Here is a 27,691-nt window from a genome sequence, read left to right as displayed (position 1 = left end):
GGGACAACATCCAGAGGACGAAGGGGTGAGAAATGTTTTCAGAGATGACACCCCTATCAACCAGCCCCACCCGCACATCCCCCAGCATCACACCGGCACGGTTGTGCCAGCACCACAGTGGGGTTGAGCCAGGGGTCTCTGGAAGGGCTAGATCCCTGGACAAAGTGAATGCACAAGGAGAGAGGTATCCCAGGGGTGCCTGGCAGCGCCCCTTCTACCCTCCCACCCTGGCTCTCCCGCCTTCCTCTCCAGTCTGATAACAATGGCAGCTCCTCATGCCTCCGCTTCGAGGTGTCCGCACTCGCTGCCCTCAGCCGCATCTGTGCCTCGGCGTGCAGAACAGGTGCCCCGCCCCTTCCAGCCGCCCAGCGCCAGGAGATCAACGCTTTGCTGAGAAAGGCCCAGTGGGGGCTGGGTGCTGACCTGCCTCTGCCCCGCGGTCCAGCAGCCTCTCCCACTTCAGGGGTCACTGGGAGCCTAGGACGCCATCGACCCCACGGCGTCTACGCTGCGCCACAGGGACCCCTATCAAGGGCCCCCGCGGCCTGGTCCTCCATCTTCTGGGAAATCACACGCCGAGCTTGGAAGAACCCGAGTTTCACAATCGCAGCCGCCGCGGGGAAGAGACGGGGTTCTCCCGGGTGGGCGAAGGGCTTTGGGGGCGGTCTCCGCTGCCCCCTCGGGCTCTGGCCGCGCGCTCCGGGCCCGACACCCCGGAACCCGGCTCGGTAGGGGCGGGCGGGCGGCGCCCGGTCCCCTGAAGCGCCGAGGGGGTGCGGCCGGGCGGGAAGGGCACTGGGCGAGCGCCGCGGGCGCCCGGGGGCGGGGGGCGGGGCCGCCGCGGCCTTATTTCCCCGGGTTCGGGCCGCGGAGCCCGCGCCAGCCCGCCGCGTCCATGCAGCCCCGCCGCCCGCCGCCGCCCGCCCCGCGCGGGGCCCCGCGCCCCGCCGCCGCGCTGCTCCTGCCGCTGCTGCTACAGCTCGCCCTCCGGGGGTCGGCGGCGCCCGCCGGGCCCGGGGACCCCAGAGACTCCGAGTGGTCCCCGGACGGGCGCCCGAGAGTCCTGCAGCGGGCGGCGCAGGCGGCGCTGCACTTCTTCAACTTCCGAGCCAGCTCGCCCAGCGCCCTGCGGATGCTGACGGCGGTGCAGGAGGGCAGCGCCTGGGTGAGTGCGGCGCCCCCGGGCGCGCGGGACACCCTGTGCACCTGTCCGCCCCGCGGGATCTCCCGGGAGACGGCCGTGCGCACCCTGCTCGCGGCGTCCAGGCGCTCGGGCTCCACGTCCCGGCGCCCGAGCGGGTGCGCAGAGCCTGGGTGCGCAAAGTCCGCGGAAAGCTGACTCGCTCTTTCTCCAGCATTTAGGAGGCCACCGATTCTGGCGACTCCCCCATTGGGAAGTTGATGCCTGGGGAAACTGAGGTACAGGCCCCAAAGGCAAGGCTTGCTTGTGTCTAGGGGTACCCAGAGTTGGTTGCTATGGGAGCGGTCACGCTGGCGCGACCCACCCATGGCCCCGGCAGGCGGCCTGGGGCGTGAAATTCCCTCATCTAAACCAGTGCCCAGGTCTTGCGAAGGCCCAAGAGTGAGCGCCAAAGACCTGCTGCAGGATGATGTGATTGTAGATGATGCATCGACGCCAGTGAGAACCCTCTTAATCCTGGCTTCTCTTTAATCTGATTGAGTGAGTGGACCCTGGACAGTTTTCCTCTTGAACCGAATGAATAAAATCGCAATGAATGAATAAACAAAATCGCAATGAATGAATGAATGAAGTCGCAATCAATGATTATTTGATTATTTGCGATTTCAAGACATTGACCGTAGGAATCGCTTCGGGTCTGTGGAGCTCCACTGCTTTCCTCATCTAATAGAAAATTGCATGTGACAGAACTACACTAAGTCCTCCCCAAAGTAATGCTGCTCTTCCAGTAATCCCCTCAAAACCTGCAGACTCAGGGCCTCCCCAGTGGCACAGCGGTTGAGCGCTGGGTTGCGAAGTTGCTTGCAGCCTCTGCAGCGCCGGTTGGATCCCCGGCTGCTCCCCGGCCACCGGAGGAGGGTCCCACATGGCGCGCAGACCTCTCCTGCCGCCCGCTGCTCCCCTCAGCAGTGTACTTCGGTCCTTCTGCCTGCTCTGCTCCCCGCTCTGGCTCTGGTGAATTCTCTCACCCTCCCGCGCTTCTGACTGTACCCAGTGCATGTATAAATAAATAAAGATAAATCTTTAAAAAAAAAAAAAACCTGCAGACTCAGCCTCAAGGAATCTAGAATGGAGTATAAAATGTAAATAGGTAGAATTCAAAGACTGACATTGGAGTTTTTACCTAAGATTGGTGAAGACCTATGTCAGACACAGGGGTGGGGAAGGTCTTCGGAGCTCACCTTGGTTCTTCACTGGCTGAATCCTGCACCTAGGGTGGCTAAGGGTATTGCTTGATTAAATGATATTGTTCTTTTAAAAACATAACCTATTTTTGTCACCTGTTTCAATAACAATCTGTTGTCTCAGGGAGAAAGAGTTCCATTTTTCTAGTTCTAAAGAACAGCTAGGGGGAACCAACCTTGAGAACTTTCTATTAAAGTATAGTAGCCACCCCTGAGAATCCAAGGAGACCAAGATCCCTGGAGATCTGCAGCCTGGTTGTCAGTGCCCAGGACCCAGAATTCCCTACAGGGAAGAGGAAAAAACCAAACCAAACCAAACCAAACCAAAAAAACCAAACCAAACCCTTGGATTTCTAAAGTACACCAATTTTCAATTTATTAGAATTTTTTCTTCCAAGTATATAAACAATCCATTTCCATGCATTTGGTCACCTCCTTGGATAAAAAATTCTTGGCATCTTTCACAAGATAAACTACCTCTCAAACCCAAATCAATTAAGAAAAAAAATTCTAATTTTCTTTCTCCAACTCGGTTGTTGCTTTTCCTCTGTAGTCGTATAATGATCCTGGTTTAAAGAGCTCCTCCTTTCTAGTGAGTATAAGGAAATTCAAGGCAGGTATAGAGAGGGGGTGGGGGAGGAGTTACATACCCAGGGCACTGAGCTAAGAAAACTTCCTATGATTTACATTCCCTCCAAGAATGGCTATAAATGTTTTCAAATCAAGGAGCCAAGGAAGCAAGCACAGTGGCTTTCAGGGCCAAAAATCTCAGTTTCTCTCAGGAATTCAGTGAAATTCTTTCCCTCCATTCCTTGGTCTCCTGCAAATCACCACTAAAAAAGGGCCCAGTTCCAGAGCTGATGGAGGCCATCTGGCATAGTGGGGCGCTGAGAGGAAGTGTTGGCTCCTGCCTGGGTACTGCCTAGGCTGTCTTTCTGGAATATGGGGGCCCACGGGTGGGGTGTGGTAGGAGTCCTAACACCAACCTCTGATTTAGCTCTACTGAGCCACACCACCTAGAGAAGTCACATAAGTCCTCTCTGGCACTTTCTTCATAGAATAGTGATAATCCATGTGCTACCACCATGTTAGGTGTTTTTAAAAGACACATCAGGTGATGCAGCCCCAGTTGTTGAGTGTAAGAATGTGGCTTGCCAGTGCACCATCTGAGGGGCTGTCCATTCATCCATCAGTTATTTCTTTAAAAAAAATGTATTTGTGCATACAAAAGCTGGGGTGCAGGCCAGAGGTGCAGGGGGGAGAGGATTCACCAGAGACAGTGGGAAGCAGAACAGGTGGATCTACTGAAATACACTGCTGAGGGCAAGTGATACTCTGACATCAGGCGAGAGAGGAGAGGTCTGCTACACCATGTGGATAGCTCCCTGGCCAGGGATCAGACTCGTGGATAGCTTCATACTGCTGAGACTTAACCCTTTGCACCACCAGGGAGGTCCCATCAGTTATTTCTTAAGCCCCTTCTATGTGCCAGGTATTGAGCTACACTCTGTGGGATGGGATCACAGACGGCCTCGCTGAGATTCCCTTCTGAAGCAGGCACTTTGCTTCTGGATGAGGCGCACAGGAACCACTTGGGTGCAGCTTCCAATGTGGTGACTTAAGGGATTTCTGCTTCATTTATAAGAGCAGTTGTAGCATTGACAAGGATGACAGAACCTCCAAACTCAGGGGTGCACTTTCTCCAGTCAGGGCAGCGTTAGGGTGAGCACAGAGGTGCTGCAGGGTGTCTGTCACACACCGGGACTGACCAGGGTGGGCGGTGGCCAGAGAAGCTTGTCACTGGGACCCCTCTCTGCAGGACCAAGGTCAGCACCCCCCTTTGTAAGATAAGATGTGGGGGCCGAGTCAGGGTTTTTCCAAATAATGTTCCACCAGCTGGTTATGAAATAAATTAGTACTTAGTAATTTTCTGTCTTTTTTTTTAAATGAAATAGTTTGGAATACAATTGAGAGCACTGAATTAGGTCTTTATGAACAAAGCAACTCTTGCTGTTTCAGCTAGAAAAAAAAATGAAAACCAATGAACCCAATGACTTTTTCAACCTCGTCCAACTCAGAAATTCCTTCTTTCTAAGCGATTTCTTGGTGCGACAAGAATCCCTCATTTTCAAAACACAGCTGCCCTCTAGTGGTGATATGCGGTACTCGCTTGCGGGCAAATGCCAGGAGAGGAGAAACCCCGCTGGTGGACAGCATGAGCTTTGTTTTTTGCTAACTGTAGGGACAATCACAGAGCAGCTCCTCTTCCCTCCCTACCCCTCCTGATGCTGTGTCTTTCCTGGCCTTAGAATGACCTTCCACGGCCACTTCTGTCTCTTGTCGCACAGTCTAAGGACCCACGTGAGGGGTGGTGGAGACCAGGGGCGTGAAGAGTTCCTAGGCTGCCAGGTGACCCAGAAACAGTCCCACCGCTGACCCAACAGCTGCCCCTCACACCAAGACCAGTCTCCTCTGGCCTCAGTCCTGGAGCACTGGCCCTGCCCTGAGCCTCCGTGAGCGGCCGGTGCTTTCCTGATATTGGGAGATACTGGCTGAGATCTGTGTGCACAGACACTCCATGAGAGTCAGGTCATCTGGGAATCAGTCCTTGGCTGGGAATTGGTCACTTAAGGTGACCACCCTCCCATCAGGCCAGGACGGGTAGTTGGAATCATAATAGAAAGACTGACCAAAGTGGGGAGGGGAGATGGGGAGGAGTTACATTTTTATTGACACATGTTTGGTGTGAGATTCCCTTCTGAAGCAGGGATACTATATGATACTGTAGTGTAGTATCACATTATGATACTATATATTTTGGGCTTATAGCTTCACACCCCCATATGTGTATACGCCACACTGCGCTTGCTTAGTTTTAGTGCCATTTACGGCTAGCAAATGGACCCCACGACCCACCCCTCCCACCGCCCCTCCCTCCCCCTCTGGTGATCACCATTTTTATCTGTCTCGAGTTGTTTCTGTGGTATTAGCTCATTTGTTTTGTTCTTTATATCCCACAGATGAGTACATCTATCTGGTCGTTTTCATTCTGACGTGTTTTTCATTCTGACGTGTTTTTCATTCTGACTTATCTGGCTTATTAGTTACCTCAAGTTCCGTACATGTTGTGAGAAATGCAAGAACTGGGTCATAAAATCTTAGAGGATGGCTCCTGGGGGCTCATGGGTCTGGTCAAGCATCCCATTGTTGTCTGTCCTTCCTGCAGCAGAAACATAGTGGTGGTGGGGGGGGCGGTTCGGAATAATGATGAGCTGGGCCTTTGGGGCAAATGCCCTACAGCGTCCTCACAGCCAAACGCCTCTGCCTCTGCTCGAGCTGCCTGGGCCTCTGTAGCTTTCCTCTGTGCCCCAGAATGCTGCTGATTTTCTCCCACTCTTACCTCTGGTGTCGATCTGTTAGGGGGAAAAGGATGTCCCAAAGCTATTTCCATACAGGCTTTGTGGACTCCACCCCCACCCCAGGCCAAAGCCAAAGACACTGGGAACTCCAAATCCCATCACCACCCAAGGGAAGGTGGCTGGGACCTGAGGGTGGGCTTAAGCAGCCAGGTGGATACAAAAGGCAGACACGTGGGCTTTGGGGGCCCCCCATTTTGGCTCTCCGGCCAGCTCTGAGAGTGACTTTGGGTTTCCAGGTCGGCGGATCAGGTAGGACGCATTAAAGACTTTATTTCCCTATTTTCTCCCTGAGTTGTACATTTTCCTTATTTCCTTTCCTCTTGTAAATAAACCTTTTATTAACCTTTTTGCGTGTGTCTGTAGTAGAGTATTCATAAGTCCCTTTAAAGCGCGCGGGTGAGGACCCACAGCCAGGAACCCGTTTAATATCGGGGTTGCTCTATAACAGATCCAAAACAGTTACTGACATTCCGGCAGGCTTCATGGCGCGGAGACATATCGTGAGAGATCGTCTGTGATTTTCACTTTGGCTTCCTTGGGGTGGAGGGGGCACTTGCAAAGAATGTAGTACACAACCCTCTACTTTTCCTTTTCCTTCTTTTTCTTGCCTAACCTCGACTCAAGCACACTCATACAACAGGAAGAGTTTTCAAGACTCTTCCCTTCCTATGGTGTTTCCCTTGAATTTCTTGGCTAGATTTTCTTTTTTTGTACCCACTCTTCACCAGTTTACATAACATTTGATTATACACTAATTAATGTAATGTAACACCTGGCATTGGCAAGTTTGGGAACAAAACAACTGACTTTGGGGGAGCATCACCTGCCCAGTGCCGTGGGCTGGGCGAGGCGGGTCCCGGCTGTGTCTGAGGCAGAGCCAGCCCATCTGCCGAGCCACAGCCCACCTCCTCAAGCAAAACCACCTCCTTTATAGCTGCTCCATCTATAAAGCACTCTAATGCCACATAATTTATCTCATTACGGCTCCTCTTGCAGTCTTCTCTCCATTAATGTCAATAATTCAAAAGTGCTCATTCACAAGAACAGGAGAGCAATTCAGCAGGCCATGGAAGCAGAAACTGGAGAATGAAAATGACTGTGATGATATGGAGGGGAAGGGTGAATAATAATATACTAAAGTGAAATCTATTCTTTCGCACGCAAGGAAGCGGAATGCTTTTGCAGCCACGTGAAGTTGAAGGAAGGGGCGGGGAACTCTCAGGTTCCTCACCCTCCAAGTGGGTGAAGCATCATCATCCTGAAATCTGGGAGCAGAGAGAGGCTCTCCTTCCTGCCCAGGCTCTGTTCTCCTTAAGGGATACAGGGGCACCCAAGGCCACCACACTTCCTTCCTCCATGCACCCACCTGGTCTGCAGGCTCTGCTCACAGAGGCTAGGTCTAAGAGGCCAGAGGAAGGTTCTTAGCCCAAAGCATGAACTCTGGCCTTGACCTCTTTGCACTTTTCTGCAGTGCCCTAGCCAGATACACCCGGATGAGGAAGCAATTACAAATGCATTTAAGCAGCTTGCAATTAATTATTTTTGAACATTTTTTAGCATCTCACAATATTTTCCACTTGTCTTGCCATGTGTGTGATCACAGAACCTGATAGTGGCCCCCAAATAAAGACCTCTGTGGTGGGTCGTGACCATCAGTGCCAGGAATCTGGCTGAGTTGCTCTTATCTGAAGGATTTGAGTGGCTCTGCTGGAAAGCTAACTGTAAATACTAGCTACAGAGTGACCGGATGACAAAGCAGAGAAGATTGAGAACACACACACACACACACACACACACACTCACAGAGCTTCCAAATCCAACCCACCCTTTATCTCTAGTGCATTTGGCATGAACCAACCTAGAGATTTCATCTCACTTGTACCGCCTGGGCACTTACTTGCCTCTGCGATGGTGCCTCAGTTGAAGAGGCCGTTACAGAGCTGGTCCCGCAGTGGCTGGAGGTAGTGGCCACAGCAAGTCTCTACCCCGGTCACTTATGGTCGTTGAGGGTGTCGCTGGCCAGTGAAGTCCGGTTAGGACAGGGGCTTTTGGGGAGGAAGCTAGTCTCCCTCTACCTTCTAGGTGGGTAGACTGGAAAACTTGACACCAGAGAAGGCCTTCCTGGTGGTGCAAGGGGTTAAGCACAGCACTGTGAAGCTGTCTGAGTCCGATCCTCAGCTGGCCAGGGAGCTGCCCACATGGCGCAGCAGACCTCTCCTGTCTCGCCCACTGCTCCACTTCTTAGCTGATCCTGCAGCCCTGGCCATCGCCCCCCCTTCACCCTCTCCACACCATCTTGGTGCTGGGCTGTAGGCTGCTTCGTGCTCACTCTGTTGACCGGGATATAAGTTTCAATGATAGTTAGACAAAGAGCTTATTAGATAAAGTGAGGAATCAAACCTAGGAAGCAGTCCACCAGATTTTACTCTTTGAGAGCTGTCCCAACAAACCCAGGTTTGAATTTAGTTTGTATAGGTGTAACAGGGTGGTCCCCAGGGCAAGAAGAGGTTCCGGGTTCCCTGCCCCACCCAAGGGAGGGTGGAGCTGAGCAGGGAAGGGAAGCAGCTGGAGAGGAAGAAAGGAAGAAGCTTGGAGGCCCAGAAGAGCGGCATAGCAGAACCTATTCAGAGCGAGCAAGTTTGGGGGTTCTGGGAACTCCGTTTCCCTGCCCTGTAACATAGGTAGGATCGGTAAATCATTTAAAGTAATCATTAGTTACATTAAAAGTGTAATTAGTATCAGCAAGGGGGTCTCTGCGGGGGTGGAGTTCTGGTGCTAAGTTGTTTGAATCTAAAGAGCTGCTGATGCCCCCATGTGCAGAGGAAGGCACTGCTGGGGTTTAATCTCTTCCTTCCTAAAGGATGCCTGGTGGAGATGCACAGGCTGGGCACCCATTGCTTAACTTCTTTATTCAGCAAATTGGTCATTAGTGAAGATTAAAAATACTGGCTTTACCTGCAGGCAGCAGGTTTTGCCAAGCTGTTTCACAGACTTCAAGGCTATGCCGATAACTCTGCTTTCCTGTGTGCTACAGCAGGGAGGGGTGATTTCTAGAACATTTTACAGGATGTTCATACTCTGATGGCCACCTCGCTTCCACTTCTGTGTGGGCTTCTACCAGACATCACACCTCCTGCTCCCCTGCAAGAGACAATAACAAGTGTCATTTAACAAATGAGACATAAAGGCAGTTGGAAGGGTGTTGGGGCCTGGGGCAGCCAGAGCAGGTCCATACCTGTAGGGGAGAGAGGGAGGCCCCACACCCCACACCTCTCTCCCAGCAGCCTTTTCTGAGTAGCTGAGTAGGGAAGTTGCCTCTGGTCACTTCAGTCTGGCTCCTTTTCAGGGTCACGAACTCCTACCTCACTGACCAGAGGTTAACTCACTCTATTCCACCTCTTTCTCTCCACTACGACTCAACCTGACAAAGCAACATGTGCGCTTGCCAAGACCTCCTGGGATCCCACTGGACACGTCTGGTCTGAAGGTCACCGACTTTGTTCCATGAACCGTATTCACTTTATCTGCGTTACCCACGAGGAGGGGAAGGCAATCAGATCATCCCCGGACCTAATGCAATTCATGGATGCTCTCTGTCTAGAACATAAGGAAGGCAATTTTTATCCACAAATGAGTTGTTTACTTGTCTTCAACTAAGCCTGACTCATAAAACTAACCTTATAAAATGAAAGTTTGCTTTTACTGGAATGGCTTGACATTTATGTTTTCTTACCAAATATGAAGGTTGGAAGGGACCATTTAGATGCTCAATCTGTGAGACCAGGAGGCCTGGGGTGCTGGGAAGGAGGAGCAGACCCACCAGGAGGACTGTGTGGCCCCAATCTCTTGTCTCCCCTCTACCTGACAAGTTTAAGGTGATTGCCACAACTCCAAGGCACCCTGGGGTGACTGTGCTTAACAACCAATCTCAGAGGAGAAAAACACAAGGGACAGGTTCCTCCAAATTGTAGGGTTTTCTTTTTAGATTAGCTTTTGGCAGAATCCTGTCTCTGGAGACCCCCCCAAGTCAAAGGGCTTTCGTCGTCTCCCTGTGGCAGCCAGGCTTCTCTGGGACACCATTCCAACTCGTTCATTTGCTCTAATAACTTTCCTAGTGAGTTGAAAGGGGGTGTTGGAATAGAAAGTTATCTCTACCCTCCATTCCTCATCAAGCTCCCTGGGCTTATTTCCAATACTAGTATTTCAATGACTCTACAGAAACATTGCATAGTATGTATTACAGAGACTGTCCAGACACAGTCTGGAAGGAGAAGCTTTAATCCAGTGACAAGAAAATAAAGCTTTGTATCTAACAGTAAACAGTCTTTCACTGAAAACAGACCGTGACTTTGTGGAGTTGCTATTAGAATGTGCAGTTTTGACTTCTTGATATATCACTACTTGGTAAAGTAGTGACCAGTATGAGAAAAACAGGATGAACCTTCTTCAAAAAAAGACTTTAGTTCAAACTGCCTTCTTCAAATGTTCCTGCCTCAAAACAGCCCATCCTATGGCACCACAGGGTCTATCAGCTGTACCCCAGGAGCAGAAGTTGCTATCTTAACATTCTAAGGCACCAGGGCCTGACTTGCTAGGACTGACTCTAGGTTACACCACACTAGAGTCCATTTCAGTTAGTCCGCCAGGCCTTTGGAGAGAATTAGCTGCCATGTCTTCCATCTCTTATTCAGCTGTGTTGTAGCAGCTGTTCCTGGAGCTACTTCTGGCTTCCACATTCCCATCCTTTCAACTTCAGTGGTGCTACTCAGTATCTAGAGAGTTCTCAAAGTGTGTGGTCCCCGGGTCAGCAGCAGCACATGGGACTTGTTAAATCCAAGTTCTCAGGCCCCACCCCAGCTTTACTGAGTCACAGCCCAGGGAGGGGCCCAGAACTCCATGTTTTAGGAAGCTCTCTAGAAAATTCTTGTTATGGGTTCACATTTGCGACACCTTCCTCTAGAATAAAGTCCTTGGGAGAGAGCCCATCCACCACCATCATCCCAACTCCAAGTACCCCCTCCATTCACCTGCTCACCCCCATGCCCTGGCTAGCCCTCTCCTCCCTGTGCTGGACACCTCTCCCTGCCCCCCGCTAGTCTCAGTCATAGTCCTCTCCGAACCCCAACCTGCACTGTCTGGGGTTCCCATTCACACTGGCCTGAAAGCATCCGTAGCCAGGGACTCCTTCTGAAGTCACTTTTGTGCCGTTGTGGACTGACTTGTGTCCTCCAAAAAAATAAGTTGAAGCCTTAACCCCAATACCTGTGAAAATGGCCTTATTTGGAAATAGTCTCTGTAAATGTTAGGATGAAGCCACACTAGATTAACAGGACTAATGTCTAATAAGGAGGCTATGTGAAGCCAGGGCAGAGAAGCCATTTAAGATCGAGGCAGCTCTTGGAGGGGTACAGCTGCAAGCCCAGGACACCAGGGGCTGCCACCACCATGGGAAGCTAAAAGAGGCAGGAAGGAATCTACCCAGAGTCTGAGGGACAGCAGCCCAGCTGACACCGGGATTTGGACCTGTAGCCTCCAGAACAACGAGAGACTCCATTTCTGCAGGACTAGGGTACCTAGGTCACCATGTGTTATAGCAGACAGAGGGAATGTCCATGTGCTGTTGGCTGTCTCCCTTCCAGAAGGTTTGGGTGGTCTTGTCTACAGGAGCCAGACCACCACGATAAGCACTCCAACTCTAACTCTTATTCCCTCTCCTACACACCCTCCCCCGCTCCCTGTTAGATGAGACTGTTAGGGTATGTGGCCCTGGTATAAGGGCAGAGGGGGGTGCTCCTGGGCCAGGCTTCCTTCCTTGCTAACCCTGTGACTTTGGGAAATTCCTTCACTTTGGACAAGTGCCTCCATTTCTTCATCCCTAAAATGGGAATAGCATCTTCCTCAAAGGGCTCCTGCCACGTGATCAGCCATACTTGGCACCTGAAGAGCAAAGCAGGAGCTCAGTTTATTGACACTTTCATCACAAGTCCCTCCTAGGCTCAGCAGGAGGCTTTCTTCCAGTACTGAGCACATGCTTCCTATGGAATTGACAACGATTTGAGGGGCACTTTAAACCAAACCAAACAAAAAACCCACCCAAGTGTGAGAAGCCCCATTCCTTGCAGACTTGCCTGCCTACATTCTCAGGCCGTCTGCCTGGATCAAAGTGCTGCTCATTCCCCAGAAGAGCCTTAAGGAAGTTCCTGGGTATGGGGTGCAGGGGAAGGCAGAAGGCTGGGTGCAAAGATCAAGAAACCTAGAAAACAAGACATAAGACCATTAGAACCGAACTTTGCCATTAGTGGTTCACATTTGTAAAGCCTTTAGTTCTATGCTACAGCACAGAAGTCTTCCTTATACATAATTAAAAAGAAATCTGGAGTGAAGCGCTCCTAATTCATTCCTTCAGATTCTGTGGTCACATGGTCAATAGCTTTGTTGCTGACTTTTTCTTTTATATAAAGAGTTTATTCTGGAAAATATTAGAACAATATGCCATGCCTCTGGCTGCATGACAGGGATGTAAAATTCCTAACCTGTTTTGCAGCTGGCAGTTTCAGCAGTGTGGGGAGCAGTGTCTATTGTGAGGGAACACGTGCCACCTCAGGGAGCCAGACTGTGCCACCTCTCCCTAGTGTCAGCTTCAGCTATTTCAAAAATGTCTTTTTTTTAATGGCTTTGAATGAATGGACTAGCTATGTACCATGTGGTGGCAGCAGCCCACATGCAAGGGGCAGTTTTCCCACACTCCTCAAAAGTACTTAGCACAGTCCCTGGCCCAGGCCCCATGGATAGGATTCTAAATACAAGCATCCTGTGCACGATGCAACACTGGTTTAATGTCTTCACAATAAACTCATATTCCAGGGACCATCTCTGACCTTGAATTAACAATGGTCCATTCTTTACCTTCTGCTAGCGCTCCATTTGCCCACCAAATACTTCTCTCCATTCTGTGGCCCCCACCTTGGTTTGACACCCTGCCCCCCTCCATCTACTCCTCAACTATCCCCTTCATCATTCCACTCACTCTTGGCAACATCCCTCAAACACACACACACCCCTCCACTCTGGAGGGATCTATTCAAAATCCCTCCTTCCTGCCTGAAGCTTCCATTTTTCTCACCTTCGCCTGCAGAGGTGACCCCTGCCTACCCAGCTGGCTCTTGCTGAACCTTGTACCTGTCTTTCTGCCTCTGGCCCACTGGCTGCCCTTGGGGTCTTCAGCTCCAATGTTTACTCTTAGAATGGTTTGTCCTTACCTCAAGTCAGCTCCTTCTTGTATGCATAAATAAATAAATAAACCTTAAAAAAAAAAAAAAAAGAATCCCTTAGAGTCCAGCTCAAGTGGCAGCTCCCTGGCCCTGAGACTGAATCAGTTCTCCAGTTATCATTTCATAGCTCTTAAGTCAGTCAGAATCAAATAATCAATTTGCCAATGACCTACTTAAAGGCTTTCTGCCCAGCTGATGCCCTGAGGCGGGGGGTGAAGAGGCTGTTTTGTCCCCTGTATTCCTGCTTCTGACACCCAGCACAGCGCACAACAAATCCTGGAGTGGACGTTGGCCAGCAAAGGCCTCTTATCACAGATTGATTTAATCAGAGACAGCGAAAGCAAAGCACAGTCCTGAGAGACCGGACAGGAGACACTCTGTCCCAGACAGAGGCCCTGCTGGCGAGGCTCTCTGCCTGGCGAGGCTCTGCCTACAGGCCCTGCCCTATCTCACAGAATGAGCAGAGCCCAAGGCAAAAATGTGACTCACAGAAAGGGAGAAGCAAGAGGCCTCTGAGGCAGATAAAGGGGCTGAATCTTAATAAATGATATGCACAACTGAAAACATAAAAATCTTATTGTGGACAAAATGTAGACATTTGTAAGAGTGGTTAATTAAAACAAAATAAGAAAATCAAATCAGCAAGGCAAATAGCTCTTCAGAAGGATAGGCTCCGTCTACTCGGCTTCCAATCTTTGAACGGAGTTGTTTCTTTTTCTACAAGGAATATAGAGGCACCTCACTGCCTCTGTGTGTCTTCAAGAAGCTGTGGAGTCAAATCGTTATCCTAAGTTTTCCATTTAAAATATGTACATGGGGGCCTCCCTGGTGGCACAAGGGGTTAAGACGCAGCCTGTGACGCTATCTGCAGCCACTGAAGCACGAGTTCAATCCCCGGCCAGTTCAATCCACTTGGCGCAGCAGACCTCTCCTGTCTCCCCTGCTGCTCCCCTCAGCAGTGTATTTCAGTCTATCTGCCTGTTCTGCTTCCCACTCTGTCTCTGGTGAATCCTCTCACTCCCCACACCTCTGGCCTGTACCCCTGTTCTTGTATGCATAAATAAATAAATCTTAAAAAAAAAATGTACATGGGCCTCCCTGGTGGCGCGAGGGATTAAAGACAGCACTATCAAGCCATCACCAGCCACTGCAACACAAATTCGATCCCCAGCCGGCCAGGGAGCTGACCCACTTGGCACAGCAGACCTCTCCTGCCTCACCTGCTGCTTCCCTCAGCAGTGTATTTCAGTAGATCTGCCTGTTCTTGTCCCCACTCTCTCTGGTGAATCCTCTTACTCCCCCCCACCCCCACCCCCCACCCCTATGTATGCATAAATAAATCTTTAAAAAAATATACACACTGATGTCAAGAGGAAGACTTTTGTGAATACTTGTGTGTAGCAATCAGGCACGTGGCAATGTCATCCTTTAATCACTGTTGTTGGTACTCGGAGTCTTCCCACGGAGAGACTTCCCTGGGGGACTGCATTCAATGCCACGGCTTCAACTACCGCTACCTCTACTGAATTCACTTCACTGTCAGCTGGTTCTGGTTCATCGCCAGGTCCCTGAGCACCAAGGATTATTCCCTCACTCCTACCTAGCTTCCTCCTCCTACCTCCCCATCTCCAACCCCCACTGGCAAGCTCTTGTTCAGGAGCCCTCGCTCAGGCCCTGAGTGGCCATGGAGGGCAGAGTCAAGGTCGTGCATGGAACAGGGGAGAGCAGACACTTCAAGGCTTAGACCTCTTGGCTGTGGGAGTGCAGCTTCTGAATTAGTTGTTTGGGAATGCCAGCAGTGTGGCTGGGGGTGTCAGAGCCAGCAAGTGCACAGTTGTGTGTTCCTGTGATGGACAGGGCAGTGAGGATAACGGCTTCAGACATCTTATCTTGCCACTTCCATGCAGGTTCCACTGTACCCTCGAATACAGTTCATGGGGACTTCAGGGATAACCAAAGGGAAGCTGGGGGGTCCATCCTGTCAGGTTCCCCTGGCTATGAACAGAGGCCAGATCCATTTCTAGCACAGCTTTCCCTCCCTCATGACTGTAGATCTTAACATGATACCAAGAGTAAACACATACTGACCACTATTGCGAGCCCTTTCAGTGCCAAATCTTACTCCTCCCAGCACCCTCAGTATAGTTATGTTTACTATGTGGGGCTCCCCGTGGTCTTTGGCATCAAGTTCCAAGGCCTCATTAAAATAGGAGGCTATTTAAAAAGAGAAAATCCTGTTTAGTTGTTGTGTTGTTGGGCCAAGAGTCAAAGGGAATTGATATTCCCGAATCTAACTCAATCACGACTATGTAAAATAATTTCAGCAGGAGGCAGAAAACTCCCTTTAGAAAATACTTATATTGATCAGTTTGCTCTTTTAAAAAGCTAATGGCAAATAACGAAGTTCTTCTAATGCAGCTTAAATTGCTTCCACGACATGGGTATGCATACACCCTAAAAATATGCATTGGAGTCAATTAAGAGGTTTAAAAAGGCTAAACATGCATTTCTAATACCTAAACGTAGGCCTGCTTATGAAAGCTGAGGAAGGGCAGGCAACACCCAGGATATACTCAGTGTTGGTTACTCATCCTGCCCAGACCACACACCCTCTGCAAATGCCACCTCAGGCCTCACTTGCAGGTCCCTGCCTGCCAGGTCTGGCTGTGGCTGCTCCCCTGCTGTCCTGTAATCTCAGCCAGAGCTCCTCCTGCGCACCTTCTTGACACCTTAGGAAAAGCAGCCACGTCTACTCCACCTGCCCACATCCCCACCTGAAAACCCATTATTTATCACTGGGCGCAGTGATAACTGGTGAGCGGCACAGGGGAGTCTGTGCTCATGGATGTGGCCCGGCATGACAGCAGAGAGGCCCTAGGAGCTGGGGGTGGGATGAGGGGCTCACTCTCCTCTAACTGCTCTCAATTAACTTCCAGCCTCAACATCCTTTTCCTTTCTCTGCCTCCCTTTTTGCGAGGTGTCAAGTTAATAAGCAGTGTCATGATCTGACCGAAATCTGAAATCTTCTCCTGAAAATAATAACCAATTTGAGCATAAATGTTAGAGCTACCATTTGCATGCTTTGACGTGAAGATGTTAATGGAGTTGCCATGATGCTAAGATACAGTTTCTGTATTTCAGGTGAATCCCAAAAATGACTGTAAAGTGGACCTGGTATTTACCACAGAACGCTACAACCTAGAGGTAAGCTGCCAGGATCGGGGGTGTCCTGTTAGCAACTCATGATTTTCTTTACAAAGGAATATTAATATATATTGACCTAGAGGTTTTGTTTTTCCTTTGTTTCCTGTTCTCAAGAATTGAAGAGCAGAACTAAATATACAGGAACTCAAGATTTAACTGCTTCAACTTCATGCCTTAAGCAGGGCTGCACTTAAAACTTTCCACACAACCCCCTCCCCCACCCTGTGCCCCTGGGAAGGAGTTTCACAGCTTCTAGACATCAGAATCCTTAAATGACTCACTCAAATGCCAACCTCGGCTCTCCTGCCAGCTGATGACATTTCCCGCTAGCAGGCTGGCCTAGCATGAGACCAGCTCCAGAGCTGGCACAGTGAGAGATTCTGTGAGAGAGGCCACAGCAGCGCACGCCCTGGGCGGTGTTCACCTCACTGTTCAGTTCTCAACAAGAGGATAAATGAAAAACTTCTGTAGACATTAGAGCCAGATGAACTTCCATGTGCTGGGCCAGGCAGGGAGGCAACCAGAACTTGGGTGGAACAAAGACCAGGGCAATTCTTCTCGTGTGAGGCTGAGTTAGAGCAGCCGGACCAGCAGGTGGTGGTGGCATTTGCATGTTAGGTGGCAGTGGTGGCCTTGGCCTCAGGTGACAGCACTGTGATGAAGGCAGGACTACATGACCCCTTCCCCAGCCCGAAGCTTCTGGAAGGTTTCCCAGTGTTCGGAAACAAATCTTGCAGACAATATGTAACTTTGCTAATAAACCTAAAAATTAGGCATTTTCTTGCAGCTAAGGAAACCACTTTTGATTTCTAATCCTTCAAATTGATGTGTGAGATTCAAGTCAAGGGAGCTCACTGTTTCTCAGAACACAGCCAGCTCATTGGCGGTTCCATCTCGGGAAGCGAAGCTGTGTTCTTCCTCTCCAGACGGCTGCTCTGAGTCTATGGAGTGTTGGGGGCCTAGGAAAGGAAAGGAAAACACCTGGTTCCCTTTTCCTTCCTTAGAAATAGCTCTGACACTAGAGCCCAAGGGCCATGATTTGTCTTCTGCCTTTGTCTTCTGTCTCTTCCCAGTGCTTCCTTCATGGCTTCCCTACCTTGAGGCCGTAATTAGGATTTTCACACACCACTCACATGTCCTCTCCTTCAAAACCAGCACTCTGGGAGGTGGGGTCTGGATAGTCTATTTTGGTGTTTTAAGTTAGTTATGAACTAACAGGCTAACAGAACTAAACATTTTTAATAGGTTTATTTAACATCCAATTTTGATTACAATGTTTCCTTGTGGCCTTTTTGTTTTTTGATTGTTTTAACTGGAACCCCACCCAATTTAAACAACTGCAAATGTGAAGATTGTTGCCTCAGCTGTTCTCCCCACCTCCTTTGTGATGGGAGTTCTTGAGCGGCAGGATGATGTAAGGGGGCCTGATGGCAACCCAGGAAAGTCCTTAAATTCTAACCTTGTTGAAGGTGTGCGCCTCTGGGCACTTTCCTGGAATTGGCTCCCTGGCTCTGGCAAGTTATGGCATCTGAGCTGAAATGGTGGAGCACTGACCTAAGATGAGTCTCCAGGGAGCAGGCAGTCCTCCAGATGCAGGTGCTCTGGGTGAGAATTCGTGAGGGTGGCCCCGATACCCAGGCCACTACATACACGAGCACATGAAAATCATGAGCCGGGCACGGAGGGGTTGGAGGACCCCCAGGGGTGACTGTGCCTCCATCTGCCATGAGCTCCAGTCCTGCTTAACCAGCCACTGGCTGGGGGACATGGAGCAGTTTCCTCCGTAAGCCTCTGATTTTCACCCACAAACTGGACAAAGAGCACCCACTCAGGTGTAGGGAAGATGCCGTCATTGTTGTTCACAGGAACCTGCTTCATCCTTGGGTTCAAGTCGGTGAGCTGGAGGTCCAACAAGCACGATGAGGTCCATGGGGGAGACTGAGTACCCAGTGTCCTAGAGTTCTAAGCTGGCAAGCTCAACAGACGGCAATGGCCTCTGGAAAGGCCCAGGTTTATTCTATAAGCCGCTATCAGAAGTCAGTTTAAATGACTCAGTGAGACTGCGGGTTCAGCTGGGAGCATGAACCACTTTCTACCAAGACACTGCATCTGGTGCCAGTGCACCTGCCTGGACAAGGCTCGCCCCCAGTCACATGTCTGTGTGTTCTGGGGCGGAGGGGAGACAAGGAACCATTTTGTTTAATTCTAACTCTTTATTCCAGGATGGTGAGGAACGTGTGGGGAAGTGCTCGGCCAAAGTGTTTTTCAGGAATGAGAAGCCTAGACCAGCCGTTAATGTGACATGCACACGATTCATAGACAAGAAACAAAAACAACTCCAGGACTATGAGCTTTACAAGCAAATGAAGCAACTGAAGAACCCCTTGGGTACAGTCACCATTCCTGGTGAGAACCAGTATCTGGAATTTCTATGTTCAGGAATGGAATGTGTGTAATTACTAAATCTTAAAAGGAATGATCCTTTCGATTTTTAGACTTTTTTCAAACAAAACTCATTGTATCACTTCCTGTACTTCATCTGCAGCAGAATATAAAAAGGCTACCAAGGCCCCGTGCCCCGTTCACTGTTCCCCTTCCTCCAAGACAAGACAGAACAAGAGCAGAAACTCTCAGGACGGGGGTGTATGGTAGGGGGTTGTTGTTGTTATGGGATTTGCACAAAGGGGCAGTTTTCACCGAGAATACACAGCCCAAGGTAACATTTCTAGAGGTTTATGCTGGTTTTGAAAACTAAGGTACTGACAAGACACATTGTGCCCATTGCACCTTCCACACTGGAACCTGCTGGGAGGCAGCTGTAGAGCCAAACAGACCTCATTTTTAGGACAGGAGCTAATGGCAGTGGTTCATCTGTACTAAGAAGTGAACCCTGACCTCTGAGGTGACTCAGCTGGAGCAAAGCTGAGCTCATTTGCTTTGCATGTGGGCAGCACTTACAGGCAAATCCTATTTCCAGAACCACAAAGTCACCTCTGGACTGCACTTCGATATTAAGCCTGACGGCTGACTGCTAGAGACTCCCACCCCATCTCTTGGCTCACTTTCTGACCAGACGGTGACAGTGCAGTGTCCACTTGGAGACCTGCACACTCCCCCCCCTGAATGCGTCTGTGCCCATTCACCTGGGGACTAAGTGTTCTTAAAAACCTGTAGGTAGAATACTGCTTCTTGAGTTCCTAAAATTCAGATTCTTGAATGATTCTCACAATAAGTCTCCATACTTATCTAAATTCTATTCCAAAGAATGAGGGGCAATTCAAAATCTCATGTAGTAGAATGTGCTTGTATTTAGTACTGCCTGAAATAAATGACTAATAACTAATACATAAACTCTTTAGTTATTTAGGGAATTTTTCCCCCTCTTGGTATTAGTTGGGGGAATAGGGTTTTATATATTCCCTATAAAACACAAATTTTAGAAATTTTAGCAACTGTATGGGGCCTTTCCTTTGAATATTTGCTATAGGGTTACTAGATTTTGGACAATTTATTAGCAGTGCTAGTTAACTGAATCATGTCCAGTTCCTAATATGCCCACAGGAATATCCTGGAACAATCTAACTTAATGTGGGTACTACGAAGCTTCAGAAACCTATTTTAAATAGAAAGTACCTTTTTCATCCACAAAGTTTACAAGTTTATTGTCACTAGAAATTCAGCCATTTGCCACTTCATGGTGGTAACTTCATGTCTCTGTGTGTATATATAAAAGTTTTGGTTTTAGACAAAGTCAATTAGAACTATGGCAATGTCCTTGGATTTTCTGGTTCAAATGTCAGGTGATTCTAGTCATTATTTTAACTGATCCAAAGTCCTACACTGTTGTTGTAGGCAGTTTTCTCTACAATTGATAAGTGAGAATACCTAATCTGTGTCAGGATATCTTTGCTCCCTTCTTCACCTAAAAAAGAAGCTGTCTGGTTTTTATTATAAGGAAAAATTTACGTTTTCTAATGAACGCATAAATCTTCCATAGATTAAGTGCAAGTACACCACATGCAAAGGAAAAGCTGAGGACCTGGGAATAACTAGCTAATGTCCTGTGTGTCTACATGATTCCAAAAAAGTTGCTGGAACTTATACTCTCGAATATTCCCACTGGTCACAGTATCTAGTAAGTCTTTCATGGTTTGTGGTGATGGGTTTCGGTCTCACAAACCTAAACTCAGCTGTTTGATGAGATTCCTGATGAGTAGCTGAATGGAGTTTTCAGTCTCATGCTCACCCCACACCCATGACAGGAATTCACAGGCCTGCTCATAACCCATCTCTGTGAGCCTTTTCCAGCCCCAGAGAAGCCTCTCCTTTCCTGTCCTCCTTGGCTCCAGCCAGGTCCTCCCACTCCTAAGGAAGGTACCAGCTTTGTTTTGACACTGTCAGGTGGAAGAAGTGCAGAGCAGGCCTGATCTGTGTGTCCCTCAGTGGCCCACACTATCAAAGAATGCTTTCTAAATTGACTATCATTATACACCAGCCAAGTCAAGTTCTACCAATACAGAAAGAAATATATGCTAACAATTATTTTACGATTTATCTTTTAATAAGCTTAGCAGTATTCCTTGGGTATTATACTATTATTGGGCCTTACTATAGACTAAGAAAAACATTACCAACTTGCCTAAAGGGTCCAGTTATCTCATAAATTGTTAATACTCAAGTTCCTAGAAGTCACAAGAGGTAATAATTTATTGTATCCCTCCCTCTAGCAGTGTTTGATACTAAGAATATCTTTATTTTATTAAACACTTGCCAAATTAAAAAGTGTACAGTTCCAAAAACAAGGCCATAGGAAAAACCCACCTGATTTCATGTGTCAAAAAACAGATGCTGCCAATACACTACCTTTAAAGCCAATGATCAGGAGGACAAAGCTATTTTGCAGACTGGCAAACACCATCACATGGAATGTAGTCCCAAACAGAAGCTAGTGTGGAGCAGGTAAATGACAGACTTCCAGTCTAATTAAAAATGCTACTCAACTTTAGGTGGACTTTGAGTGCCATTGTAGCTCTCACTTTGCATTTATATAGCACAACAAACCTTAAATTGACATCCTCTTCCCTGAGCCGGGCCAGAGGAAGCATGTAAATCTCCACATAATGTAGAAACAGCTATGAACAAATCACCAGTCAGTGGAAGGTCTTGCTGTGAGCTTACACCTCCTGAAATTGTGTCCCCAAGATGCTTAATACAAATGTGCTTTTCTCTCCCTCTCAGATAGTCATGGATACATTGACCCTAATCTGAGACCCATCTGGGATCTGGCTTTTCTTGGCAGTTCTTATGTGATGTGGGACAAGACAACGCAGCTTTCATACTACTCCATGGCGCAGATCAGCAGGGTGAAGCAGTGGGTAAGCGAGCTGGAAATAACTTGTGCTGCCAGGGACACAACTGATAACAGTTTTTTAAGCTAACTTAACTTGAATTTTTAATTTTATGGCATTTCAATTTACTTGATCAAAATGTTGAGTTCCTGAAATGGACCAGGTATAGAGACTGAGGATAGAGCAGAGAGCAAAAACACAGCATTGCTGCCCTCAGTGAGATTCATCTTAGTGAGAGACGAGAAAGTCAGTGAGCAAATGAACAAGTAGATGTGTATCGAATGTTAGCCAGTGCTAGACAGGAAGAGTAGGGAATGCAGGGTATTAAATTACTTACACAGCCAAAGTCAGGCCTTCTAATTTAATAGAGGGGTCAGGGGAGTGACAGTAGGCAGACTTCCAAGAGGGAAGAGAATTCCCGGAGCACTGAGGCAACAATGTGGTAGATGGAGAACTAGCAGTAAGATGGTATGACTGGAAAAGTATGGGGCAGTTGGTGGGAAGAGGAAGGCTCCCTCCACAGAAGGCCTTAGAGGCCCATAGAACTTTTCTTTTACACATAAGAGTTTTTGCAGAGGAGTGATAAGATCGGTCTTATAGTAGATCCTTCTGGCCCTATGTGGAGAACAGACCATAGAGGCAGGGAGACCAATGAAGTATGGTCTTCCTGTGAAGTATGGTCGAGGCAGGGGCTCGTGGGAGCTTGCGCCGGGTGCAGAGTGTAGTAGTGCCAGAGCTTGAAGCTGGGATGTCATCTGGAAGGCAGACTGACAAATACTTGCTGAGGAGATGGACATGCATTCAGAGAAAGGAAAAGTCAAGACTGGCTGTTTGGACTTTGGCTGAGTAGTGGAAAGAACAGTTTTCATGTACTGACTGGGAAAAAATAAAGGAACAGATTTGGGTAGGGGGTGGGGGCAGAGTTAGCCTGATTTGGGATATACTAAATTCTGTAACCAGCAGAGAATTGTATAGTCATTTGGACATACGTGACTAAAGTTCAGGGAGAGGGCTGAGACAGTTAGGTAAAGCCACAGACTGAATGAAACCAGAGAGAACGAGTATAGACAGCGACACGCAGTAATGCAAGGCTCGAGTGCTGGCACACTTCTAACTCTGAAAGCTGGAGAACCTAGACAAGAAAGAATTGGAAGGATGAGGATTGACTGTACTACATGCTGCTGGAAGTCTGGTAGGATGAGAACTGAGAATCGACCCTTGGATTTGACAGTGGGAGTGGTGCTTTCTCAGTAGAGAGCTTGTCAGAAGCGACCTCACAGCACAGTGTGGATAAGCCTGTCTGGAACTGGGTTCAGGAGAGTGCAGACAGGAAGTGACACTAAATTGCTTTCAATAACTTAGCTAAAAGGGGAGGAAGAATAAGGGAGAGGGCTGTGGCTGGAGCACGGGTAGCAGAGGACTGAAAGAAGTTGTTTTCTGTTACATTTTTAGGTTGGGAGATTTAGCAACATACTTATGTATACTTATGTATTTAGCAACATACTTATGTCGGTAAGAAAAATCCAGTAGAGAGGGCACAGTAAGACTTTGGGGGAGAGAAGGAAGAATTGTTGGAGTATCTTTGAGCAGGTGAGAGGATGAAGTCACCCAAGAGATAACCTGGGACAGGAAAGTCACCCAGAGATAACCTGGGAGAGTCACTCAGGGAAGGCAAGAGAGGGGCACAGGTGCAGCAGGGCGGATGCCAGGGTGCCAGCCTCTGGATGAGCTACTCGCCTGTCTCAGTGAAACCAAGGCAAAGTCATCGGTCAAGAAAAGAGAATGAGGGAGGAGGAATGTAGAGAGGACATGGTAACAGCACGCAGTCCTGCTGGCCCTTGGGGGGACCAGTCACCCCAGTTGCTGGCTGGTGTGGGCACAGGGAAGGTGGAGAGGAGAGTTTAGCCAGGACTGGGGTATGGTCAAAAATGTGATGTAGAAAGAAAACCAGCTTTGCTGATGAGGCAGCAGAACCAGCTAGAGTGCTAAGACCTTTCAAAGACTGCTGTCTGCATGGGGGTGAGTTGGAATGAACCCATGGCCGACCAGGTCCCCGGGTGAACATCTACTGGCGGGGGAGCTGCCCGAATGCCATTAGCAGTGTGAATGCCAGGAAGAGCTCAGTGTACCTTCAAACCCTCGTGCAGAATAGGCAGCTAGAAACAGCTTTTTTTCTATAACAAAATGAACGTAGTCTCTCCTCCTGACATTGTGCTTTTCTGAAGAGACTACTATTCAAATAACTATTGCTTTATGAGCTGGGACACAGTTCTAGTTCCTACTGAGCTATAATTTCTCACCCCCACTACTTCCTCCCTCTCCCACTTTTCCTTATTCTTTCTCCTTCTCCTTTTTTCTCTCCCAACTCCCCTCCCCACCCCGATCTACAAGGTGATCATATCACCAACAACTTGCTTTTACTTTTAACTAAAAAGTCAGGGGAGAAAAATTTTTATAGTGTAGAAAATGGTGCCAAGATACACTAATTGTGATGAATGTGAGAGGAAAACGCAACAGAAATACAATGCAGGGAAAACATCAGGATTGCTTTAAAGTGTGTGTTCTCCTTTTGCAGTTACACATAACACATTATTCCCACACTGACCACCCAGACACACCATGGTTCTAGCCAGCCTCTCATGTTGTCATTTATCCATTAACACCCCTCAACCAGCCTGCAAGAGGGGCAGTAGGGACAAATGTCATTGTAGAGTTAGAAAAGCAAATGTGCAGAGGGCAAAACTGCAGTTATGTTTTAAAACATTTTTACCTTGGGGGAGCTTGGGTTTTAGAAAAATATTAATAGAATGTGTTTCTACACTGCTAGCTCAGTCACAGAAGATCACTCCCTTTCTCGGGGTTTATTTATTGAGGATCAACAGATTTATAGAAGCCCTTGAAATGAACATAAATCTTAATGACTGGGAACTTTGGTTTCAAGGTTGATACATATTTCCACAGAGATTCACAAATTCTGCTATTTGTGGCCATGAAGGATTCCTGGGATTTTTTAGCAAAAGAACCACACAAGCAACTAGCAAAACAAGCAACAATGTTTGAAAAGTCACTAGGCTCCACAGGTCCAAGGACTGTCCTAGGATACTGGATGCAGAATGGAGGTTTAATGAAGCCAGGATGGCACAAAGCAGGCAGTGACAAAGGAAACTCAGCAGCAAGAGGGGTCATAGTGTTTCCAGAGTATTCTGGTGAGAACTTCTCACCCAGAAGTTATTGGTGAAGGAGGTGCAGGTTTACATATAAACTTACAGCCCCAGATGAACAAGGCTGAGAGACAAATGGGCTAAGAAAGGACTGAAATACAAATAGAAGTAAGACCACGTTACCAGCACAATTGCTGCTTTAGAACTGAAGAAGGGATGTCAATCCCAGTACCACTGGGACTATGCCAAGGGTAGAGGAGATATTTGCAGCTAGAAAATCAAAGGACAAATACTTTCCCTATAGCCCCAGCCTTTATTATGTGCTGAGAAAAGGGAGCATTGTTCCAACTCGTCAATCAGCAGCCCACACTATCTAACCTACAGTACAAGTCCTTACCCTAACCAGAGGTGTGTGCTGGACAAGGGTGCATTATTTACCTTAGTTATTTAGCTGAGAAGTCTACTTTTGATAGAGTGTATTACTAATCTGAGCCTGTCTCTCTCTAGTAAGATGACACTAGTTCTGCAAGGATCATCCTTTTTTTCCCGGGGGGTGGGGGGGCCCACGGGGCGGGGTGCAGCGTGGAGGGAAGGGGCTGGTGGAGGGTAGAGTGAATCACGAGTAAGTAAAAGGGAACAAGCAAAACTCTTCCAGTCTGTCTCACAGAAGACTAAAGTGCTGAGTTACCAGGAATTGGAATAGTATATCATCAATTTGGACTATAAGCATTTGGCATTGTGATGTTTTGAATAGAAGCCAAGGAGATTATTTCTGAATAATATTAAAATTAATGGCTTCTTGGCAGATCTTGACTGGGTGAGGGCCACCAACCCTGGTTCCTTTGCCAAGCTGGTCTGTACAGTCCCTCTTCTGTGTTTCTATAAGGAGTCCTAATTTTGGCTCAAGGGTACTTCTAGAATGAAGAAGTTATAAAAACAGAAATGTAAGGGTTTATTTCAGTAACTTCTTTGAGGAAGGTCTTGTTAAATGGTACAAGGATCCCATGCCGTGTAAGGATCCAAATTTTTGTACTGAAAAAAAAAAAAAAGGGTGACACTGTATTTAGCAGAATAGTTTGTCAAATGGAGTTGGAGTTTCAAGTTCCTCTTTTTTTTTGGCCTAAAATCTAGAATGTGCCATGATTTCCTTCAGAAATGCTATTTTCAAAAGCAGAGAAGGGCACTGTCCTGAAAAAACACTGAGTTTATAAGTAAAATCAATTTTTTAATTATAGAAAAATGGTAAACAGGCCTTGAGAAACACTGCAAGCTGCACAATAGTCTGAGACAAAAACCATACAGCCCCATAGCCAGCAGGATAGAATATTCTGGGATGACCATTTCCTTCAAGGTCAAGACAGGCACAAAATGAGGGTTGAACAAGGCTAAATACACCTACCTCCCACCCAAATCCAAAAACAAACAACAGACTGATTTTTAGAGTGTCCAGAGACTGTTCTAACTGAATTTAATCTCATGAATTCTGACATTGCAGCTTGTGCCTTGGATATATGTTAGAACATTCACTGGCACAATTTAGGCAGAAGAGAGCTACACAGTGATGGAGGGGGAAAAACATAGGAAAACAGTCAATTTCTCACTCACTCAGGCCCTGTTTTATATCTTCTTTCAGCACCTTCCCTACCTGTTGGAATTGCAAGGCTTGCAAATATCTCCATCAATATAAGCAATGGGAAGTCATAAACCTAATGTCAAGTCCTTTCTGTTTGCTTTTTCATGATCTTTAACAGTCTCAATAAAAAACCTGGTAGAGTTTGGTTTTTTATTTCATCTCTTCCATTTTTATTAGTAAAGGGATAAACACCTTTGCTCAAAACCAAACCAAACAAAAACCCAGGAAGTGTCAAAAAGAAAGAGGAAATTAGTTTAGTTGCCAGTAAAACTTACAGTATTGAAGAGAATAAAGAAATGCAGAAGACTGCCTTTCTGCACTACCAACATGCTGGTTTCTAGAAGCAGTGGGGTTAGCATGAAGAATGTTGAGTGTTACAGTCAGTAGATCTAGGTTTGAATCTTCCAGTTGTGACTTACTGTGTAACGTCATTACTTCCCTGTAAAATCCTAATACAAACCCTTGTGCGATAGTCAGAATTACATGAGAACAAAGTGCCAAGGCACAGGTCTGGGCCCTTGGTAGGTATTCTAGAAATAGTAGCTTATATGTCCTTGTCTTGGCCGCACATCGTTATCAGCTGGAGGTGCAGACATAGTATCTAGAGTCCTGTGGTTGTTAAAACATTCTCCCTTCACCACAGACCTTAGCCCCAATCACAACCTGTACATATGAGAGAGAAAAAGTGATCGGCATTCACCTAAATTTTCATATAACTCAATGACAGAACAATAATTCATGACAGGCGGATTCATCTTGATGCAGGATATTTCCAAAAGAAATGAGGCAGGGAGTGGCAGGAAAATCAAGGCACTGATCCCAAACATGAATGCATATAAAGGTTCCAAATTCTGAGCTTAAAAAACCTCCTCGATTATCACACTAACTCTTCTTTTTTTCTTCCTCTAGAGCACCAACAATAATGCGATTGATTTTGATTATACTGTTTTACTCCATGAATTCTCAACACAGGTAAAATATAAAGTGATATATAGAACTGTTCTTACCAGGAATTTTTGCAGGTTATAATATTTTGAACTCTTATTTCTAGGAAATAATTCCCTGTCGGATTCACTTGGTCTGGTACCCGGGCAAACCACTGAAAGTGAAGTACCACTGTCAAGCGCTACAGGCACCAGAAGAATCTTCTGGAACTGAAGAAGGATCAGCTATGGTTCTGACTGATCTTAATATTCTCTGAAAAGAGATCTCTTTATACCAAATTCTAAACAAAATGACTATACTAGTAAATAACCTAAATCATCTAGTG

General features: G+C 47.6%; 1 protein-coding gene across 1 annotated transcript; it reads left to right on the top strand.

Annotated features, from left to right (window-relative positions):
* Positions 1 to 895: 895 nt before the first annotated feature.
* Positions 896 to 27,622, top strand: RARRES1 (retinoic acid receptor responder 1; the record flags this gene model as incomplete). The annotated part of the gene is made up of 6 exons (XM_084232579.1): positions 896 to 1,165; positions 16,217 to 16,279; positions 18,502 to 18,685; positions 21,518 to 21,654; positions 27,331 to 27,393; positions 27,473 to 27,622. The coding sequence occupies 6 exons, from the start codon at positions 896 to 898 to the stop codon at positions 27,620 to 27,622; spliced, it is 867 nt and encodes a 288-aa protein (XP_084088705.1).
* Between the last annotated feature and the right edge of the window lie 69 nt (positions 27,623 to 27,691).

The sequence above is a fragment of the Talpa europaea genome (genome assembly GCF_964194135.1).
Source record: "Talpa europaea genome assembly, chromosome: 4".
Taxonomy (NCBI): Eukaryota; Metazoa; Chordata; class Mammalia; order Eulipotyphla; family Talpidae; genus Talpa; species Talpa europaea.
The sequence above is the reverse complement of the archived record's forward strand: the minus strand, read 5'-3'. Positions and strand labels throughout refer to the sequence as shown.